The 21,967-nt window shown below is 39.4% G+C and overlaps 1 protein-coding gene across 3 annotated transcripts in view; it reads right to left on the reverse strand.

Annotated features, from left to right (window-relative positions):
• The window catches only part of roraa (RAR-related orphan receptor A, paralog a), a 310,863-nt gene that overhangs the window by 12,120 nt on the left and 276,776 nt on the right, over positions 1-21,967 (reverse strand). For all 3 annotated transcript variants that reach the window (XM_058767479.1, XM_058767478.1, XM_058767481.1), the window contains 4 exons: positions 7,048-7,133; positions 4,879-5,020; positions 1,114-1,509; positions 237-358 (listed from right to left, as the gene is read on the reverse strand). In XM_058767479.1, coding sequence (XP_058623462.1) covers positions 237-358; positions 1,114-1,509; positions 4,879-5,020; positions 7,048-7,133 — 746 coding nt within the window. The remainder of the gene's footprint in view (positions 1-236; positions 359-1,113; positions 1,510-4,878; positions 5,021-7,047; positions 7,134-21,967) is intronic.

Here is a 21,967-nt window from a genome sequence, read left to right on the forward strand (position 1 = left end):
TACATTTATTATTGGTTAACCTATTCAAACTGGCATATTTTAAGAAAACCCAGTACTCTGAAGTAGCCACTTAAATGACTGTCCATCTTAATGCAACCAGCCAAAACATTTTCAATCCCAAAACATCACTTCATCAGTGTCCCTGCAAGTTAACATTTACATTCAATTAAACTGAAAACATCCCTACCTAAAGCTTCCGAACAACCACATGTGGCTCTTCAAGAATGTGTGTTTACCTTGCTCTGGTAGCTCTCCACTTCCTCCTGAAGGAACGCCTGCCAGGTCATCTGCTGCAGTTCTTCTCTCAGGTACTGACATGTCTCCATGTGGGACTTGGAAATGTTCTGGGCCAGATGTTCTGAAACACAATGCAACATACCTTCAAAACACCTCTGTCGCACCTGACTGCACGTAACGTACAGACATATTGAGCCATACTATATATACATACACACACACACACACACACTCTACATGTGGTACGGGATGGCATTTGTTTCCCATTAGCATTATAAAGTGGTTCTTTCTACTGGCGGATGCATTTATGCTTACAGAAATGCTGAGGGAAAGGATCTTTCAAAAGATGCAGTGTTTTATTTGCTTCTCCAATCAAAGAGCTACACTGTAGCGGTTTGTGATTTAAAGTCAATTTAGAAGCTTGTTGACCGTCTGTTTTCCTGTGCAAGAGGAAAATAGTGCAGTACTTCAAGTATAAAAGTGAAGAGTGTGTGTAAATTCACAGGAACAAAGTTCATATTTGCTTTCAGCAAGAACGAGCAAATGGAGACGAGAGAAAGAAGAAGAAGAAGAAAAAAAACAGTATAAAAATTCAATCATGTTGAAAACACATCTGTTAAAAGGAGTCCCAGAGCAGGAGGGGAAGCTAAAAAAATGATTTCCCTTGGTGCGTGCCCTGCTGGATCCTGATTGGCCCTAATTAATGGAAACTAATTAGAAAAAAAGAGGTTCTTTTAATGAGTCTTTGAGATGAGTCTCCAACCTAATGCTATTTTAAGACACCTTTAGCGACGTTTGCCCCACGGTTGGGTTCTTCCCCCTAGTACCATCCCCTACCCAGAATCCACTTTGAAATTCTCCAGAATTATCACTTACCCAACTCTGCCATGGAAACGGTGGGGGATGTCTCCCCATTGGTGAAGGAACAGTAGGGGAAGAAGCCCGAGCCCGGGGTGAAGTCGCAGATGGGCTCTGGCTTGATGCCGTTGATGTCCAGGCCGGACTGGTCGGGTGAGGGTTGGATGTCAAGGTAGAAGCTGCTGACGCCCGAGTCGGGCTTGGTGCCGTCGGGCGTGTGGCCATTCATATAGCCGCTCAGGTCATCGTGGAGCTCAGTCAGGCCATTGGTGGAGAGGCCGTAGGTTGGGGTGAGGGGTTCAGCCTCACCGGGCTGCTGCTGGTGGTCCCGCTGTTGCTGCTGGAGCCGGTGTTTCTGCACTTCCGCATAGAGGCTGTCCCGCTGTTTCTTTGACATCCGGCCAAACTTCACCGCTGTAGGGAGCAAAGACGGTGCAATAAGAACAGAAATCTCTCTCAAACTTCTGTGACTGCTTCCTTAAATATAATCAAATTAATTCAGAAAAGGGTGGTGGACCAACCCTATCTTGTTTAAGGAAGTGGCAATTTTGCATGAATTTGTACAGAAATGTTTTTTTTTTTTTAGAAAAGGAGTAAGCATGAAGGCCATCCACTAAAACTAACCACCAATGGGTATAAGCAGATCATACGAAAACGGTCAAATAAGACTATCAAACTAGTCATCAATTCATCAAAACGTACAATAGTTGTACGTTTTGCCTTGAAAATTGCCTTGAGAGTGTGCTGAGTTAAAGGGATAGTTCACCCAAAAATGGAAATTCTGTCATTAATTACTCACCCTCATGTCGTTACTCACCCATAAGACCTTCGTTCATCTTCAGAACACAAATTAAGATATTTTTGATGGAATCTGAGAGCTCTCTGACCCTCCATAGACAGCAAGGATATTACCACGAATTTGTGTGAAAAGAAAACAATAATAACAATTTATTATGCGCATGTGTGCACTGTCTACTGAATGTAAACACTGCTGATTATGTTGATTATGTTCTGGGGTACTTTCCAAAATGCCGGAAGACGGTAACTCGGGGAGAAGAATTGCTAAATAAACTATGTTATTATTGTTTTCTTTGCACACAAAAAGTATTCTTGTAGCTTCGTAAAATTACGGTTGAACCCCTGATGTCACATGGACTATTTTCCCGATGTCCTTGCTACGTTTCTGTGCGTTGATCGTGGTAATATCATTGCTGTCTACGGAGGGTCAGAGAGCTCTCAGATTCTGTCAAAAATACCTTAATTTGTGTTCTGAAGATGAACGAAGGTCTTATGGGTTTCAAACGACATGAGAGTGAGTAATTAATGACAGAATTTCAATTTTTGGGTGAACTAACCCTTTAACATCGACTACTGAATGTGCTTATTACAAGGACAATCCCTTTGGTGCAACGTAAGTCTTTGGGACAATGGTGGTGGCGCATAGCTCACTGTTTATGCTGATCAAACCAGAAACCTTCTGGTTACTAACCACCACACCAAAACAACCCTTGCACAAGATGACTTCACTCCATAGCTATTGTTACTGAAGAAACAACAAAAGGCACAATCTGTTTTCCCTCAAGACTCTGGCCTTTAAAGGGAAGCTTAGTATAGCGGCATGAAGAGTACAACTAACTCCCGGGAGCAGGTTTTAATGTCTCTCAAAGGGTATTAGCGGTGTATTGGGTCAAAAAAACGCTATACTTAGTAATAGCATTAGCTTTCTCCTGCTGTGTACTTGCCAAAATGATCCAAGAACAGAAGACCTGACTAGCATGAATCATCAATTTACAGGCACGCATGAAAAGGAACGGTCTTCACTCACAACACCTGGAGGAAGTGGCAGAGAGTCTGTTTAGCTTAGAAAGAAAGAGCTGCTACAGCTTCAGCCTGTCTTTGAACTGGAAGAGTGTTAGAAGAACAGGAAGCTGGGGATGAGATACAGTGCGGATCAGATATAAGTGGAGATCAAGTGTTCATAAAAAGGAAGGACGTCTGGCAGAGGACAAGCTGATCTACTGATGGATGGAAAAAGAGATAAACGCACTGGAGAGTTTAGTGGATAATGAAGGGGATAAAGGGGCTTTGACTGTTGGAGACCAGAGCAGAGAAGACAAGACAAGACAAGACAAAACGAAGGAGGAGAGACAACAACGTGAGGAGAGATGAAAATTGAAAGATGTAAAGAAAGGTAATGAGTCAAGGGAAGATCAGAAGAGAGGAAGTGAGAGGAGACTTGAAGCTGCGATTTGAAAAGAGGAGATGAGAGAAAAACTAGAGGACGTGAGACTTGAGAGACAAGATGAGATGTGAGGAGAGTTTTGGATAGTTGAGGAGATGAGATAAGATGTGGCAAAGAAAAGAGACAACATGGCAAGACTGTTGAGACATTAGAAGAGGAGATCAAATAAGACGAGGCCTGACTTGTGAAGAAGAGACGAGATGAGATTTGAAGACAGAAGAGGAGATGAAACATCAGAAGAGGAGAAAATTAGATTTGAAAAAAGGAGAGGAGTTGAGACAAGAAGAGAAACCAGGAACAAAGTAAGAGACAAGGAGACAGAATGAGATTTGAAGAAAGAAGTGGAGAAATTAGAAGAAATGAGAGAATGAGAAAGGAGACAACATAAGATTTGATGAGTGGGAAGAGTTGGAAATGAGAAATTACATTAAGCACAAGGAGAAAAAAAAGAGACAAAATTAGAGGAGAGGAAACAACAAGAGACCTGAGGTAAAGAGACAAAGGAGAAGAGAACAAAGAGGAGACAAGACGAGAAATAAGAAGAGAGGTGAGCAAAATACACGAGATAAGAGTAGAACAGTGGAAAGGAGATGAGGCAAGACATGCAGGGCAGAGACAAGACGAGAAACGACGAGACGAGTGAGGTTTTTATAAGAGGTACAGGATCAGCTCTGAATTTGAGGCATATGAATGAGTCTGAGCGGAGGCCTAACGTCGTCTCAGACATGTGTGTGTCTGGGTAGCTCTGCGTCTCGGTCTCTGTGTAAGGAAGGCAGATGGGGACTGGTGAGCTTCAGTCGGAGTGAAGTCAGAAGTCACCTTGCCTGTCCTGGTTGTGTGTGAGAGAGCAGCCTGGTAGACTCGGAAGACCTGGCCTGATTTCATCCTCCTGTCACGGGCCATAGTCACACAGCCCAGCCGGAGGCCCAGCAGGGGGCCTCTACACACACACACACACACACACAAACATACGCTCACCTGTGCTCCCGTTAATGCTGCTCACCTGCATTGGCTTTAATGAGCCTGTTTTAATGATGCTCATTTAATAAAAGCTACTTGCTGTCAGATTCTCCACCCTGAGTGAGCATGCCCCGCAGTCCAGAACCACAACTGCCTCTTAAATTCATCTTGTCACAACTTAGGTGAAAAATTAATGAGTAATGGGTGCCGACTACAGAACAGGTACTCTAACTTATATGACATGGCAAGACTGGGGACAAAGGTAAGTAGTGAATAAAAGTAGAAAAGGACTGAACATATTCCATTACACTGATTCCAGATACATTCACAGATGCATCCTGTGATGCTTGTATTGTACGTTTAGACAGTTTTGGTTGAAAAATGTTCCACGATTTTTCCCCCTTTTACTCGGTTCACTGCACACAAGGTTTTCTTAAACCGTAGCTGGAAAAACACTCGCTGTCAGGTTGCACGTTCACTTTACATGCTGATCTATTTGGTATTTTGCATGCATTTGATGTTCTGTATCTGTGGAGACTCTGTTCTCCCTCTGGTGCCTGCTGTACTGGACACGGACTTACCGTCACGTGACATGCCCACGGCCAGACACTTCTGCAGCCTGCAGTGCTGGCAGCGGTTCCGGCTGGTGCGGTCAATCAGGCAGTTCTTCTGACGCGGGCATGAGTACGCCGCATTGCTCTGCTGACTCCTCCTGAAGAAACCCTACAGGCCCGAGAGACGGACAGAGAGAAGGTTAGTTAACCCATTCACGACTCAACCGTAAGGAATTTTTATTTTCTGCTGGCCCAGTCAAGCCACTAATTAAAATATTTACTAGCCCCACCACCAAAAATATATTTTATTTTTTAGCAACTGAATATTTAAATGTGAAAAAAAACAATATTTTTAATAATAATAATAATATAAATTATAAATGTGTTATATTATAGCATTTATATAGTATTTATATTTAAAACTATTTAACTTTTGCCTTTAAGCTATCACAAATTATTCTTGCAATTTTGAACCAAACCTTGTTAGGTTTTGTATTTATGTATTATAGTTTTTATTAATAGTTTAAATTAGTTTTGAATTTTCTGTTTTAATTTTAATTTTAAATAAAATTTTGTAATTTTGGGGAGGGGGGTTGTCATTATTTATTATTTAATTATATTTTATTTATTTTAGTTGTAGTTTTTTAGTAATTTAATGTTATTTTAGTTACATCATGTTAAACTAAATGAAAATGAGAAATGTTTTCTTGGGAGCTAACTGGATTAAAATAAGGTTTTTTTATCTATCTATATCTAGATCGATAGATCTATCTATCTATCTATCTATCTATCTATATACACACACATTTTATTTCAGTTAACATTTATTTCAAGTAACTTTAAAAAAAATTATAATAATTTTTAGTTTTAGTTAACTATACTAACCCTGATGAATTAACCTGAAATGGATGGACATGTCTCTATCTTCCAAACGCATATTTCACACGAAGTTCTCAAAAAACTGTGGCAAACTCTGAACAGATGGTGGCAACTCTACAAACGCTTGTCTCAATCATATAGGCACGTTTATCTTTAGTCGAGATACATCTGAACAACACATTTCACCCAGGTGACTATAAAAAGCAGTTTGGAACAAGTATTTTTCCTCATTAACGATTGGCACGGCTAGTTCTGAGAAGGACGAGAAAGGTAGTAAATAATGGCGAATTTGTGCGAGGTTATTAATGTTGAATAACAGAGCCCGAATCCGGTGGGTGCCGCGAGGGGGGAAGGAGTGAGCGCCCACGTTGAGTTGATTTCTCATCCCTTTGACTTAATGAATTGATTCCAGCTCGTCATTAACACACCCCACTCCACAGCTCCATACACATATGTCTTAATTAGTTGCTCATTGGCTGTTTAATTACTAGAAAACAGCTGACAGCTGCCAAGTTGCTTTCTAATGGCAGCCATTATGAAAGCGGGGTAGGACTGCCGGTGACAAGCAGCGCTCCTTAATAATGCTATGATTTATGGGCCGGAGCGGTGTGCTCGCACATATCATTAAATGTCTCTGTGCCTCGAGTAATTAGTAACCATTAAAGATACATTTCAGCAGTTTATTCTTCAGGGTTGCGCGTTTCTGCCGCCGAGTGAGTGACGGAGGGAGATGCTGAGCAGAGAGTCTGTCTATTGTGCGGGAAAACAAAAAACACGCCATTCAGGAGCCTCGTCCGCACGTTCGTTTCTGCCGAGCCTGCTTGCGGAATGCTAACGAGTCGCTCCGGTGACAGGCAGCAAACAGGAATACACAATAAGCACAAAATTCCTCTTTGCTGAGTGGACGGCGTGTTTGAAAAATGCACGAAAAAAGGAGCTTCGGCGGGAACGAACGGGGGGAGGACATGGTTGCAAAACTGCTAACGACGTGCTGTGATCCAAAGCGCTTCCTTTTTTGACGGGTTTATTAAAAAAAAAAGTGCAGCAGAAGGTAAAGAAAAACAAGACGCAGGGATTATATTGTCGTTGTATTGTAATTGTGACGTTTTTAGCAACATTTCAACCTGACTACGCGAGTTATTAACACTCTGGCGTGTGAATTCCGAAGTCCTGTAAGCACAATAGTGCATTTTTCTTCCTTAGAGAGACAATAATCCGAAAGAAACTTCTCTGTTATTTTCCAGAGTGTCTGATTTGTTTGCTTTTCCCGCTTTTTCTTTGTCACACACGCGCTGACAGGGTTGTTTAGCTTCTTACCTTGCAGCCCTCACACGTTATCACGCCATAATGGATGCCTGATGATTTGTCTCCACAGATCTTGCAGGGAATTATTTCGATTTGAGCTGCGGAGAAAGAAAAGAGAGAAGATACTGTCAGGATTTTTCACTGTCACCAGTCACCGCGCAACACCTCCTCCACGGCTGCATGTTGCGACATGAAACGGCACCGAGCTTCAAACGCATCACGTCCCTGCCACCCTCGGCTGCGGCGTGTTTGGAGGAGGCCATCCTGACTTTAAACAGAAAACCCTCAAAAAGCACAGAAAACGTGATGTCAGCCCGTGATTTAGAAACAAATGCAATGGTAATAAAGCGCCACTGTTCCCTGCAGAGCCTTTGGGCAGTAATACCAGGACAAACCCAACTCTTTACCACATGACTGGACCTTTCCACCACTAGAAGATCGGTTCAAAGCTTCAATTTAAAAACAACTAAAACTAAGTAGACAGTTTTACCACCATGAGACGCAGAGAGGCTGACACAAAGAGAAGATGGTAATAAGAAGGCTTGAGTGTTTGTTGAGGAAACCAATGTGACTTTCATTTTTTGTAGAACACAAAATGAGATGTTTAGCAGAATGCTCACGTTGCTCTTTTTCATACAATGAAAGTGAATGGTAAGCTGTCAAGCTCCACAAATAAATAAATAAATAAAAGTAGTGTACATGCTGCATTTCAAATCTTATGAAATCATACAACGGCTTTTTGTTATCATATCTTACGTTTACATTTACATTTCTGCATTTAACAAACGCTTTCAACAAAGTTGTTTACTGAAACTCTCAAACATCATTGATGACATTCATATATTTGCATATTAACATTTTGGCAGTCATGATTGGTTTTGAGACTCAAGAACCCCTACCATTGGGCATTATTAATGTCAACTCTAGCGTGACATGATTTGACATGCCATATCTAAATATACATGAATGTTAATGAGATTTGAGAGCTGCAGCAGAAAATTTATTCTTATGACTAATCAAGCCCATAACTTCAGAGAAGTTAGAATATAGCAAGTTTTATGGAGCTTTTTAGGAGCTTGATAGCCCATAGTGCCCATTCACTTACATTGTTTGGAAAAGAGCAGCATGAACATTCTTCCAAAAATCTCATTTTGTGTTCCACGAGAGAAAGTAAGTTATACAGATTTGGAAGAACATGATGGAATAAAAGACGACAGAACTCCTATTTATAAGTGAACTATTCCTTCATAAAAGTACACTTGCGGATATTGATTCCGACAGATAAAACCTGGAGTGAGTCGCTTAAAAGACTATTTGGTAAAAGTCAGGCATCTCAAAGCAAAGGCCACGGCAATATAATCACATCAAAGGACCTGAACCAAACCTCTGGCCATTGCAAAATAGACCTTACCACGCAAGAGCTTCACTCTATATTTAGCCGGATTACAGCTGAACAGTCACTGTTTAATGTAGCCTAAGCATTTTATTTCTACTTGACAGAAATTGCTCCCTCTAGTTCTCTTAGATCCCGAGCCAAAGTTCCCCGCAGCTACTTGCCTACCTCCAGCCAAAATACTGTGGCTCGATAATATTTTAGTGAACCCTATAAATCCAATCATATGGAATTAATTTGCACGCATCAAATTTGCCACCACTGAGTGACGTATCCGCAGCGGCCCATTTCATCACCTGCCTTCGAGCTCCTGTTGTGTCATCTGGATAATGTCAATGTCCCAATGGCGAGGCCAAGGGTCTTTCTCTCTTGTTCTATCTCTCAAATGATCCACTAACCCTGTATGCTGACAGCCAGTACACCGCTGGTTCAGTCAACATGCCTTTAAACAGCACAACAGCATGCATTTCAAGTTGGGCGGCATGGTGGTCACTGATATAAATTGTTGTAACCTTAAGAGAGCTTCTTCACTGGAATTGTCAGAATTGCTAATTCATATTACCGATCATGTTATTATATTATTAATTGAAACCATAATTATTTATTTTCTGGAAAAAAAATAAATAAATAAAAAAATGCGGCCAGTGCACTCTGTTGTTTGTTTTTGTGTTCTCTCGGCATGAGCATTAGCGCGCCAGTGTGTTCCTACTCCTTTAGCATTTTCAGCCTCATTACTTACATAATTTGTTCTGACATGCACTCACAACAACTGAAGCATGCTGTAATTAAGGCTGGCTGTGGTTGAAGTCCAGGAGAGAAGCTGCAGTACCAGGCCCCTGACAGTAGGTGGCAGTCTAGTGCTGCAAGTACCGTCTATCTCAGGCTCGTAATCCCAGCCTGCCCTAAAGGCTGAAGCGGCTTGCGCCTCCACACTGCTGGCATCACAGACTAGCAGGCTGCGGGTTCGAGCCTGCGGGGCCAGCCGCCGTGCTCCTATCTGACTCCGTCCCTAGGCGCTGCTCAGAGGGCCCTTCGTTTTAGCCGGAGAGAAGCAGGTACACTTGCTGACGAAGCTCGTGCCACATCAATCGATGACGCAGGAAGTGAAGAGGGCATAACGCTGCGCTGGGCACTCAGGTTTGGGTCCGCCTAGCGCCAATTCTCGCTCTACTCTCCCTCTCGCCAGGCCTCCACATGAAACACTCACAAAGCTCTTTGTCTCCTGCCTGGCTCACGCTGCGGGTTGCCGTGCTGGATCGGAGCTTCCTTTGTCTACGGAGAGCGCTAAACCAAAATTTTTCTGCTGGAAAAAATCCTCACAGCAAGATTAGGATGGGGAGTAATTCATCCAGCTCGCCTAATAACACACACTGCAAGATATTCAGTTGCTCAAACAGTTCCACATGTTTACAGGGAGGTATTTGCCAACATTAGATAACTGAATAACCTCTAGCGAAAAAATACTATGGTATTACTATATATTTTAGGACAAAAATCATAGCTTTTTTGGTCACTATCATTGCGCATTGCGGTAAAACATACATATGCATATTCATATACATATTTTTTGCCCAAGTGTGAATGTGTGTGTGTATATATACTTACTTGCTAAAAATTATAAAGTATTATTATTATAATTTTCTCATATAACTACATTGTTAACCCTTCAGAAAGCATACTGTGACTGAATAACAAAATATTATCAGAATGATTAAATAATCACAATGTGCTAAAGTTAATACACATTATTATTATTATTATTATTAGTAGTAGTAGTATTACACAACATTCACATATAAATACACTGTTAACCCTTTAGAGAGCAAACTCTGAAATATAATATAACAATAATAATAATATTATTATTATTTGCTTTCTAAAGAGTTTATTTACAGTGTATTTATTTACAAAAACGTTCATTAGTCACAATATTATAGTTAGTATTATTAGGCTATTACAGTTTTCTCTTATAAATACATTAATGCTTTTGAAAGCATAAGTACTTACTACTACTACTACTAATAATAATCACAATATGCTTTCTAAAGTGTTCACAATGTGTTTATTTGTACAAAATGTCATTAGTCACAATATTAATAATACATGTTAGTATTATTACACATTTTTCTTATATAAATGCATTAACACTTTTTAAAGCATACTATAACTGTAATAAATACGGTAATAATAATAATAATAATAAGACATTTGATCTCAAATAGATACACCGCATAGGTTACAAAGTCAGACAAGAAGTGGACAGATACTGCATATCAGACGGCGTTCATGCCATACACCACTGCTGGTCAAGATGGTCTCAGCCTACGGGCTACATCAAAGACACCACAGACACACACAGAGTTACGCAAACGAAAACGCACATTAAAAGGGCGCAGGGCCACGGTAATGTTAAAGATCAAACCATGCACTAAATGACTCCCATAGCGCCTACGTTGAAATGCGTGGAGGAAAAGAGCAAATCTGATGCAGCTTGTTAGTTCAGTCCTCTCTGTTGTGACTTCCTGGAGCCCACTTCAAGGTCACTGAGTCAGAGCTGACAGCGAGACAGAGCCCTGAGGAGGAGTGACGTGTCACTTTGCTGTCCCCTCTCTCAGCTAATGCTATCTTTCTCTCCGTCTATCGCCCTCCATTCCTCTCTCTCATTCTGCGTCCGAATCTCAATCAGACCCCGTCTCTGCCTTGCCCTTTACAGCCCTCAAATCAGACCTCATGGGAGAAAAGCCCCTGCTCTTGCTAACAGAAGCCCCTCAGTTTCTGCTAACATCAAACACTTGTCACTTGCTCACCAAATGGCCATTTTAATTGGTACAGCACATAGTTCATGCACATAAATTCAGACTGAGGCCATATTTCATAGCACACCATCAAGCCATGACAGTCCAGCTCTCTGAGACTACTTAGCCACGCTACGCCACAACTGCGAAACACAGCAATAATATGTCTCATATTTAAGGATGCATACGATCATCTGCATTCTGTATAAAATCCATGTAGGATGGAGTTTGTCCCATATTTTAGCTAGGCTACTGCATTTGAATCAGTTTAGCATACAACTAACAATGTTAAAAATGACAGATTATAGTGGAAAACAAATTTGAATGTGAAATACAGACACTTTTCATGTTTAATAGCCCTTGCTAAGTTACAGGCTAAGCTATGCTAGGCTAAGTATATGTATTCATATGTTAGTAGCTCAAAAACAAAATGATAGTATCAAATTGAATGAATTTTAGAACTTAAATCGCAAATTATGAAATTTGGAGTTTCTTTTATTTTGCTAACCCTTACAAAAATGAGCATTGTTTTATTATAGTAAAAGTGTAGTAACCATGTTTTTCGGCGGATTGATTACCATTCATAAAACCACAGTTTTACTACAAATATCATGGTTAAACCATGGTTAGTCAAGTGTAGTGAAACCATGGTTAATTTGTAGTTACTATCTAGTTACTTAACTATATTAACCATAGCCATTTTTGGTTTTATTTGTCACAAAACCATGGTTAATTTTCGTAAAGGATATGAAATTGCGACTGTCCCTTATTTTCCTCTGCTGAAGTTAATTTAAGTCTTTCTTCTCAAATAAAGCCACAAAAAATGGAAACAGCAGCAAAAGGTTTCTCATCAAAAAGTAGAGACAATAATCATTTCACCATAACGCAGCTAACGCCTCAGCGCTAACTGTCACAGTTGCTCTGTATTCTTTAGCGCATTAGCGCTGACATCAGCATCACAAAGGCACTCATTCTCCGTGCTGAGCGCTTCTTAAAAGTGCTCTCGCCTCATTTGTACCTGAGGAGCTTCGTTCTGAGAGTGAGACGAAAAGTGTGATGTTGACACAATATATTGAAGGCGTGTGAAATATTCAGGAATGTTCACTTGCTAATGGAGGATTCCAGGAGTTGGCTAGTGGGGGAGGGTTGAACGCTAACTTCTCCAGAGTGCTCCTTCCTGTCTGCGCATACAAAATGATATGCCTTTTTTTTCTGTTCAGCAGTATAAAAACATCCTGATCTCTGTTTCTGCACACAGACATTGGTGATATTGTATGTCTGGAGTGCTGAAAATCAAGCAAGTGACTAGTGATGGGCCAAAGCGCTAACAACGCATTTGTGGCACATTTCCTACTGCATGCAAATCAGCACAAAATGCCTATAGTTATTCCCGCTCTGGGCTAAAATCTCGCTGAATTGTTGGATTGTTGACATAACCTGGTGGGATTAGGATGATCCGCTTATGCTATAAGGACACATACTCATAAAGCTGAGAGCTTAACCCATTACACTAGTACACCAAACACAGTCGTTTATAGCCAACACTTTTTGAGCAAATCTATTAGTGCTTCCACTGTCAAATAGATTCAGAATTGTTCACTAATGAATGAAATCAATAACATGAAGGCCTAAAGCAGTGTTCACAGTAACTAGCAGCGACAAAATGACCAAAAGTATTTCATTTTTATTGAATATGTTGATTTCTGCTGATAGCACTTGAGGTACAACTAAAACCCAAAATATACTTCAATTCTGGCGCAGACACTAAGCGTATGCATACAGCGGAATGCACAGCCTTTCAAAGTATTCAAAGTTTTGTCCTGGTCCAATGTTTGCGCCATTTCTTTCCAGAAGTTATTACAGATAATAATGTCTTTACTTGTTTAAATTAGAGTTGTGTGTATCTCTAAACCTCCTCACACAAGCACTCATCAATGTGGTGTCAACTTTTGTGACTGTGAAACAACAGAACAGTGCTGCCACCTTGTGGACAAACTAATTAGCGGAAAAAAATTCAAGGGGCAGCATAAAAAATATGCACAGTTAAAAAAATCGTATAGTATGTGCGTGCTATGCTAACGCCAAAATTTACATTGCGCACACTGTGTACGCATATTCTACCGAACGTGTAAAAATCTAAGTATAATTCACCTTAAAATGGAACAGCGTTACACTTTATACACATGAGTATTGAATATAACAGTGGATGCTAATCACTAAAAACGCTAGTTTTTTCTTAAAGCTGCAGTGTTTACTTTTTACACCATTAATGACACCAAACTAAATAAATCCGTTTGTTTGAGTGATCTCACTGCAAAATTTGACTCAACCAAAGGCATGAGTTTGGGATGCTGCTACCTGTTTGAACAGCCAATCTATTTTTTTGCAGTTCTGTTTTGGACCACTAGTGGCGCAAAAATTACAGACTGCACCTTTAAATGTGGCAACTGGGCTGCACTGTGTATGTAGAAGGCTGCTAATGTGGTTGTGTGTTGACAGCTGTCAGTGACCAAATGACGCAAGCCAGTGGGCTCATGTCAGGGGATTATGTAAGTGATTGGACAGCCATGCTGGAATTGCGCAAAGTGCCACATTACAGCCAGATTAACAACGGTCCTCCAGGCCAGAGAACATGGACAAATGGCAGTTTAATCAAATTCCTCTGAAATGTTTCACTGCTGTTCCAGATTGTTTCTGTAAATAACGAAGCCCGTGAACATTATCCAAGTACCCTCTGTGGTATGACACAAACCGCTGGGGCTATTTGGGTAAGTATAGGTTTAAGAAAATATGTCAGTGGGAAGAACTCCAGTTTAGGGAATCTGCTAGCTTCTGTTTGATTTATGAGATTAGCTGGTTTTATTGCACAAAGAGTCTAAAATCACTGATTTATGTAATTTGGCCAAGTAATTTGGCAACAAAAAATAAGTTATAATTTCTGATACTTTTCTTTCATTTGCCTTTCAGCTGAAAGAAGGGAAGATTATATGAATATCAGCTTCACAAGATCGCCATATTCTATGGAAGGCCAATATCGATACGGAATTAAAAAATAAAATAAAAAAGGTAATTGTGAATTTTAGCTCACAATTCTGACTTTGTTTCTCGCAATTCTGAGAAGAAAATTCAGATTTGCCTTCAAAATTCAGACTTTAACTTTTTTCTTGCACTTTCAAGTTTGCATTTCGCAATTCTGTTTATATCGCACAAGTCTTTTTTTCTTAGACTAGCGAGTTTAATTTTAACAATTTTGACATTCTCAGAATTCTGGGTTTACATCTCACAATTCTGACTTTTGTTCTCAAAAATTGCAAGTGTATATCTCATAATTTTGAGAGGATATCTACAATTCTGAGTTTAATTCTGTCAGAATTGTGAGATAAAAAGTCACAATTACCTTTTTTATTTATTCTGTGGCAGAAACAGGCTTCCATAATATTCCACTTGCACTGAAAGAATAGCATAAATACTATATGCAATCTGTTGATTTTTAGCATGTTGAGCTATTTTGAGACCTTGCTTATCGGAAATACTTTTCAACACTAATGTAAAAACTACAAATTTTGCAAACAAGCAACAAAGAAAGGTGGTTTCAAGTGCACAAACAGCCGTTTTGATCACATGGGCTTGTTTGTTAGCCTGTGCGCACATTTGTTTGTGCTTCCTGTTTAATTCCTCGTGTTTAATCACAGTCCGCCGCCATGATCCACCGCCACTTGAGACCGCCGGAGAGCCGAGAAGATCAGAGGAGATAAGCATGAGTGAGAGAGAGGCTGAGACAAGAACTTTTCATTCTTTTCCTCTTGTTGCTCCTGTAAATCGCTGAAGTGGCGGGTTCGACCCAGTGCTGGCTGCTTGCCTTTGGGCAGCTTTCAGGAGTAACTCATGCATGAATCTGTGTGTTTGTTTGTGTATGAGGCCATTAATTTTTCAGTGCCACACACAAAACTCAAGATCCCTCCCAGCAAACACAGCAGCTTGTGTTACCGTACTTCTAGATGTACCCAACCAGCTCAGTCAAATGCATTTTGACATGCCATATACAGCAGAGCTGAGAAGAGCAGGAGTGTTTCCCAGTCGGCAGTAAGGAGACATCTCACTTCAAGTGCCTGTGTGTTATTATTAATATTTTTATGTGCAGGCATTGCATATACACATATTAAATGATTAGCATTAAATATTAACCTATTTAAATATATTTCTGTAGTCTAAATCTACAATATTAACTAAGAAAAAAAAATTTTTTGTGTACTTGTATTATTTAATGATTGGAGCAGGTTTGCAGAATTTCATTTTTCGTGCAATCCTAAAGATAATAAGAATAATAACAATAACAAAAACAATAATAATTCCTTGCATAAATATTTTTAGAAATATGTATGAATATATATGAATCAATATAATTCTAGTAAAATAGAATAAATAAATACAATAAATAATACAATTATCGTATAGTAGAATACAATAGATACATTATAAAATAAAAAATAAGTATGCATATGATTTTTTTTTTGTATAATTGTTTTTCAACACTCTTTGCTTGAACAATACTATATGTCATTCTTCTCTACGTTAATTAATCTACTTTGGTTACTTTAGGTTGATTGAAATGTTTTTCTGATTAGAAAAACAGCATTTTAGAGCAAATATCTAAATCATGAGATATGAGATGTACATCAAATAAGAGTGAAAAATATCAAAACATTTTTTCAGCTATATCGCCCAGCCCTAGTCCTCATTTATGCGTTATGTGGCAAAGATTGACGAGCTTTCTGGCTGCGAGTGTGAGCGCGACTGCACTCAGGGGAACAGAACAAAAGGATGGGGGTTACGATACAGACAAGTTGCACGGAGAGGAGCATGTGTGTGCCAAACTCACTCCTCCGCCCTGCCCCGACACCCTTTTTCTCTCTCCTTCTGTCTGTCTCCATCTCTCTTTCCTCCTGTCCTCCTCTGTTCAGTGACAGGCAAAGTGTTTCCATCGGAGCAAGGAAGTCTAGAGCCACAGGGCACGCCACCTCTCGCTGTGTCACCGTGCACCTGAATCCCAGGGGGACGAGAGACAGGGAAAGGAAGACGGGAAAGATGGAGAGAGAGAGAGGTGCATTTGCATTGCACCGTCTGTGCCGTGTTGCTCCAACAAACACAAATCAAACGCAGGCAAACCTTCCACATGCATAAACATTTATCTTCGATTTGAAAGCGAGCCGAAGTCATTATCGCAATCATACGGTGCATAAAACAGAATTTAGACCAGGTCTAAACACTTCATTTGTTTGTAAACTATCGTAAAAACACGTTATAATGTGACAGGAAATTTAGCGCAGTTGAGCGAGAGCTCGCCATTGTCTATTTTTGTTTACGAATGCCATGTGTGGCGACGCTTGACGTTGCACATCGCTGAGGCTTAGAATCATTGAAGCTGAAACATCAGAGGAGCCATTTTTGGAGTCATGCTCCTGCACTTTTTTTTTCTGTGTCGGAAGATGTTTTTTTTCCTCATCTGAAACCAGTTTCCAGACTGCTTACGAATACGAATGGGACTCTGCCAGCCAGGCAGGAGAGGCCGGCACTGATCTCTAACATGCAATATGAATTTGAGCCCTGTATGGCTGATTTAATCTTCGATTGGGAGCTTCAATCTCCCACAGCTGAGTGCATTAGTTAAACACCAATCAGATCACACCGAGTTCTCAGGGGAGCCAATCCGGCACAATGAATGACAAAACAATAAACACGAAGGAATGAATATATATATTCATGCACAATTACACTGAGAAAACCTTTGCACAACAAAGCAGCTTGTTCGACGGCACAAGGGAATTCGGTTTCCATGTGGCGCTGGTGTTTTAGACCAGTAATTGCTGCATTAATATGTATTTCCGGAAGAATCGTCATGGTTGCGGATTAGAGATGTGCAAAACTAAAGATTGGCTGTCTAGCTCATTTATCAGTTTTAAGGAGGTGGTGTATAATTAGGCTGGTTTTGGGTTTACCTGATCCTGGTTGTGTTTCTTAGAGGTTTTTTTTACTGCATTTAAAATCAGACACAACTAGCCAAAGATGTGTGTCGGAATGTGCATTGCTGTAGCTAAAAAAAAAAAAAAAAAATGTATTTTAATATATTTAGTCCTTTCGATAATCTCATTAGAAAAATATTTCAGTGTAAAAACTAACATCATTATATAAATTATATATTAATAAAAAAAATCATCCATAAAATATAAAAAAAGTAAGAAAAGTGTTATAGTAATAGTTTCAGGTTAAAAGTATATGAGAATTGGTGAATAAATCCGACAAAAAATGTAATGTAAAACATATGTATGTGTGTGTGTGTGTGTTATTTAATTAGCTTTGAAAAATTATAAGTTTATTAACAGTTTTTGTTACATTTTATTATATTTTCAGTTTCAATTTTAGCTACAGTTTTATTTATGTTTTTGTGCTTTGTCATTTATTAGTTACTGTTTTTTTTTCTCAATGTCTAGTTTTTTTTTATTATTAATTTTTATTTCTGTTTTAGTTTTAGCTATTTAGTACATCAAGTTAAAATGACTGAAAATGGGAAATGTAGTTTCAACCGAATAAATAATAAATAATATAAATAATATATAATTTCAGTTAACATATACTGCATATATATAAACAGCTTAATATACAACTTAACCCTGATGTATATAAAAATATAAAATAATCCAAAATATACACACAATCTAGAGTCAACAATCTACATATAATCTACATAGAAACTACAGTTAAGTATTCAACTAAGGTTAAAATAAATGCGTTTTGGATAAAAAGTAATACCGCAATCATAGACATTTTCTTACCATGGTTGTGCGAGAAAAACAGACATGTTTGATTCGGACAGGATTAAAATCAAGTAGTCTATGAATCCAGAGCCACCAAAAAACAAGTGGTGAGCGAAAGAGTGAGGAAAGACTGTGTGCTGGTATTCCAAATAATACTTTAACCACCCACCCACACACACACACACACCAATCCCAAACCTGATTGACTCAGGCCAGACGAGAATGCACTGACTGATTTCTACAGAGAAATACGTTTCCAGCAGGGTTTGCTAATGGACACAGCCAATGGGACACAACGAGCCGACCTGCAGCTGGGTCTCGAACACCTGACTGCACAATGTTCCATCCACAGCATCCCGCGGTTCCACTCGCCACAGATCCACCCAACAGCCTGTAATCACTGCGCAGTGAATTAAAGACAAAGCTAAACACATACGTATCTGGTAATGCAGTTTCAAAACTGGTTACATTACAGTGTGTACAATGTTATTTTGTAGGAAATTTAAACTCCCGGTGTAGATCCAAAAGGTGGTTTTCACAGTGAAGAAGCATTTTGGGTTCCACAAAGAACCTATCTGTGGACAGTTCTTCTTATGTGAAGAACATTTGAATAATCTAAAAGAACTTTTGCGCAATGGAAAGGTTCCATGGATGTTAAAGGTTCTTCATAGATGCCAATAACGAATGTGTTTCATTTACATTCTTAACACATTCCTGGTCTTATTGTGAATGATTCATTGCTGCTCATTCTTCAAAAAAGCCTCAATTATCACAATACTTGTCCACTAACAATTCCATTAGTAGAATAACTATTTAGCCACTGTTTGGTTCTTGCATTCTGTAATATAATGTCCAATTTTCACAATCCACTGGATCCCAATGGATAAAATACAGCTCTGTCCAACTTGTTTCACTCAAAAATGTACTTTAGAGGGATAATTCAAACAAAACGGCAAATTCTGTCATCATTTACTCACCTTCATGTTGTTTCAAACCTGTATGACTTACTTTCTTCTGTGAAACACAAAAGAAAATACTTGTATCATACAATAGAAGTCAATGGGATCCAAAGTTCCTATTTGGACGCCATTGACTTTCAATGTATGGAGTTGAAACATCCTTTAAAATATCTTATATTAAAGAAAAAGTCATACAGGTTTGGAAAGACATGAAGGTGAGCAAAGGATGACAGAATTTGCATTTCTGGGTGAGTTTATCTGGTTTTACCATTAAATAAATCAGAATTTGTCTATTAGTTTGAAAAAACAAAAACGGAAAAAGAAATCTACTTACAATGGTGGTAATATATGGGGGGGAAAAAATCATTGCACGCTGAAAACCATTGTTCAAATATATTTAACACTTTAGTTGAATTGGGTTGTTTGGCCTCAAACAATACAGCATACAGTACTATAAAAAAAAGAAGAAAAAAAAAGCCTTATTTGTATGCTCTAACTATTGCTAGATATGTGGTATGCAGCTTTAACTGGTTGAAACCGTGTTGCGTTGTCTTGTGTATGTGTGTGCTCACGCACGTGTGTGTGTGGCTCTGCTGAGATAGTTGAGGGATAAAGCGTTCCATTTACCCAGAGACCAACTCTGCTTTTCTGCTCGTTTCAGGGGAATCGGACCAAACACCTGGCCTGATTCCTTACTCAGCTGTTCCTTCCTTATCCAAGCCTGCATTCACACATAAATCATTAGCCGATCCTTTCCTTCCCAAACGTCTACTTATCTTCAGATTTTCAACCGCCCAGCTCGCAACTCCTTGTTACTCGCTCGAGTCTGTTTGTGGAGTTCTGTTTGATTCCATCGGACGACGCCAGTGTTCTTGTTGTTTTGAACCGGCTGCCTTTTGCTCGGCTGTCTGCGCAGGCGGCCGGCCGTCCAGCCTCGGTGTCGTGTCTTTCAGAGTACAGTAGGGCACGCTCGGCGGCCCCTGCCCCAGCTGGCCCTGTCTGTCAGCCCCAATAACGTCTCCAGTCTGCTCAGAATGTGTCACCCTCCTAACCATCATATCGGTTTACATAACAAGCACTGTGTCCTGGGCTCCAAGGTCAAAGCAGTCACAGTCACTGCCTTTACTGTGCCAAGCGGTGAGGAGCAGACAACCGTCCTAAGAATGCAATTAATAAATCAGGCAGCAATTTTCGATTGGAGACTAAAATGACATGCATACTCAATGAAAAGTTGGACCACTGGAGTGTGTGAGTGTTTCTATCCCAGCCATGTTTCAGGGACAGAACTGATGAAAAATTCCCAGACGTTCGTTAATGACTTACATCAAGGTACAGAAATGAACAGTACTGAACAAGTACTGTTGGTATTTTCAAATGAAAAATGTTCCCAACTGCGCGCCAAATTCAACTCCAGGTTTTCTCCCTACTGTTGCTATTTTCTTATTAAAAATGTTGTCTACCCCGACTAACGTCCATACAGAGAAGGAAAAAAAAACAGTTGGGTGGAATGAAAAAGAAATAAATAAAAAAAATAAATACAATTCAATTTTTTTTTTTTTAAATCACTCAATTTTCAATTTCGTGTTTTCTCCTCAATGACGATATTTTCATATTAAAAAATGTTGTATACTCAGAATAACATCCATACAAAGATGTAAAATCAGTTGGGTGTATCAAAAAAAAAAAAATTAACAAATTACAATTTAAAGCTTTTTGTAATCATGCCACTCCAAACTCCACTCCAGGTTTTTCATTTATTACAATTATTACAGCATTTATTTACTATTTTTAATTTGATTGTTTACATACGCTAATACATTTACAATATTTCAAGTTATTTAAATAATAATTATAGCAATTTATAATTATATATATATATATATAACCATATTTCAACGTGTTACTGTTTTTATCCTTTTTTCCATATTTGCGTAACTTCTGTACAGTTGCGAAGAGAGTGTCATGACCCACATTTAGAGTTAATTTCCATATAGAGTTTATTTTCCTCCCTCTCCATCCTTAATTTTCTCTTCACTTTGGATTTTGATCATTGCATCCTTTGACTCTATAAGGCAATTTGTGATGAAAAATGTGACACGGAGTGGAATGAAGAAACTTTTTTTTTTTAAGTTAAACTTTTAATTTGAGTGCTGCATTATTAAAAAGTTGTGTCATGTGGGAGATGCTGCAAACGACAAGTGCAACTGTCAAACGTATCTGTTTAGCACGTTTACACAGAAAAACAATGTAAAAGCAGCATCGCAGAATGCAAAACATAGTGTGAATGGCTCCTTATAGTCCACTGTTTAACATGTGCTGAATTCTTGCTGACATGCAGTTGCATTATAGGACGTTAACGTGTTACGCTCGTGATGAAGCGGTATCGCAGCGATCTTAGAGCGAGAGATAACACAGACACTCGCTCCAGGCAAAAACATACAGCTCTGCTTCTGCTCCGCATTGCTCACATACTCAGGTTAGAGATAGCAAGTAGCAACTGCAATTAGCTTAATTTTGAAAACAACAGGAGTCTTCTGGCATTCAGGTCACCGGTGAAGCACTAGGGAAACGTGTGCGTGTTTATATGTGTAAAATAGTGTGTATTTGTGTATGTAAGGCAATGGATTCATTACTCAACACACTGTGTAATTCTAGCCTTGATGAGAAAGCATTATACCACCTCTCTCTCTCTCTTTCTCTCTCTCCATCACACTCTCTTCCTCCCCTCCAGCTACCTGAGAGTGCTGCTCTCTTGTCAGTGAAGGAAAAGAGCGGCCAAGGACAGGCTAGATGAATGACATCAATGGCTTCAGCAAGGCACTTGCAAGGATGTGTGACTGAGACAAATGGTCCTTGTTACATTAGAAGGCGATACCGAATCCTGCCATTCTCTGATGGAGCCCTGATAGAGCTGTAACCAGACGCACCCAACCTTTCCACGGATCCGCTGCGTCATGGGACCTCCAAAAGGCA

Source organism: Onychostoma macrolepis, chromosome 25, assembly GCF_012432095.1.
Source record: "Onychostoma macrolepis isolate SWU-2019 chromosome 25, ASM1243209v1, whole genome shotgun sequence".
NCBI lineage: Eukaryota > Metazoa > Chordata > Actinopteri > Cypriniformes > Cyprinidae > Onychostoma > Onychostoma macrolepis.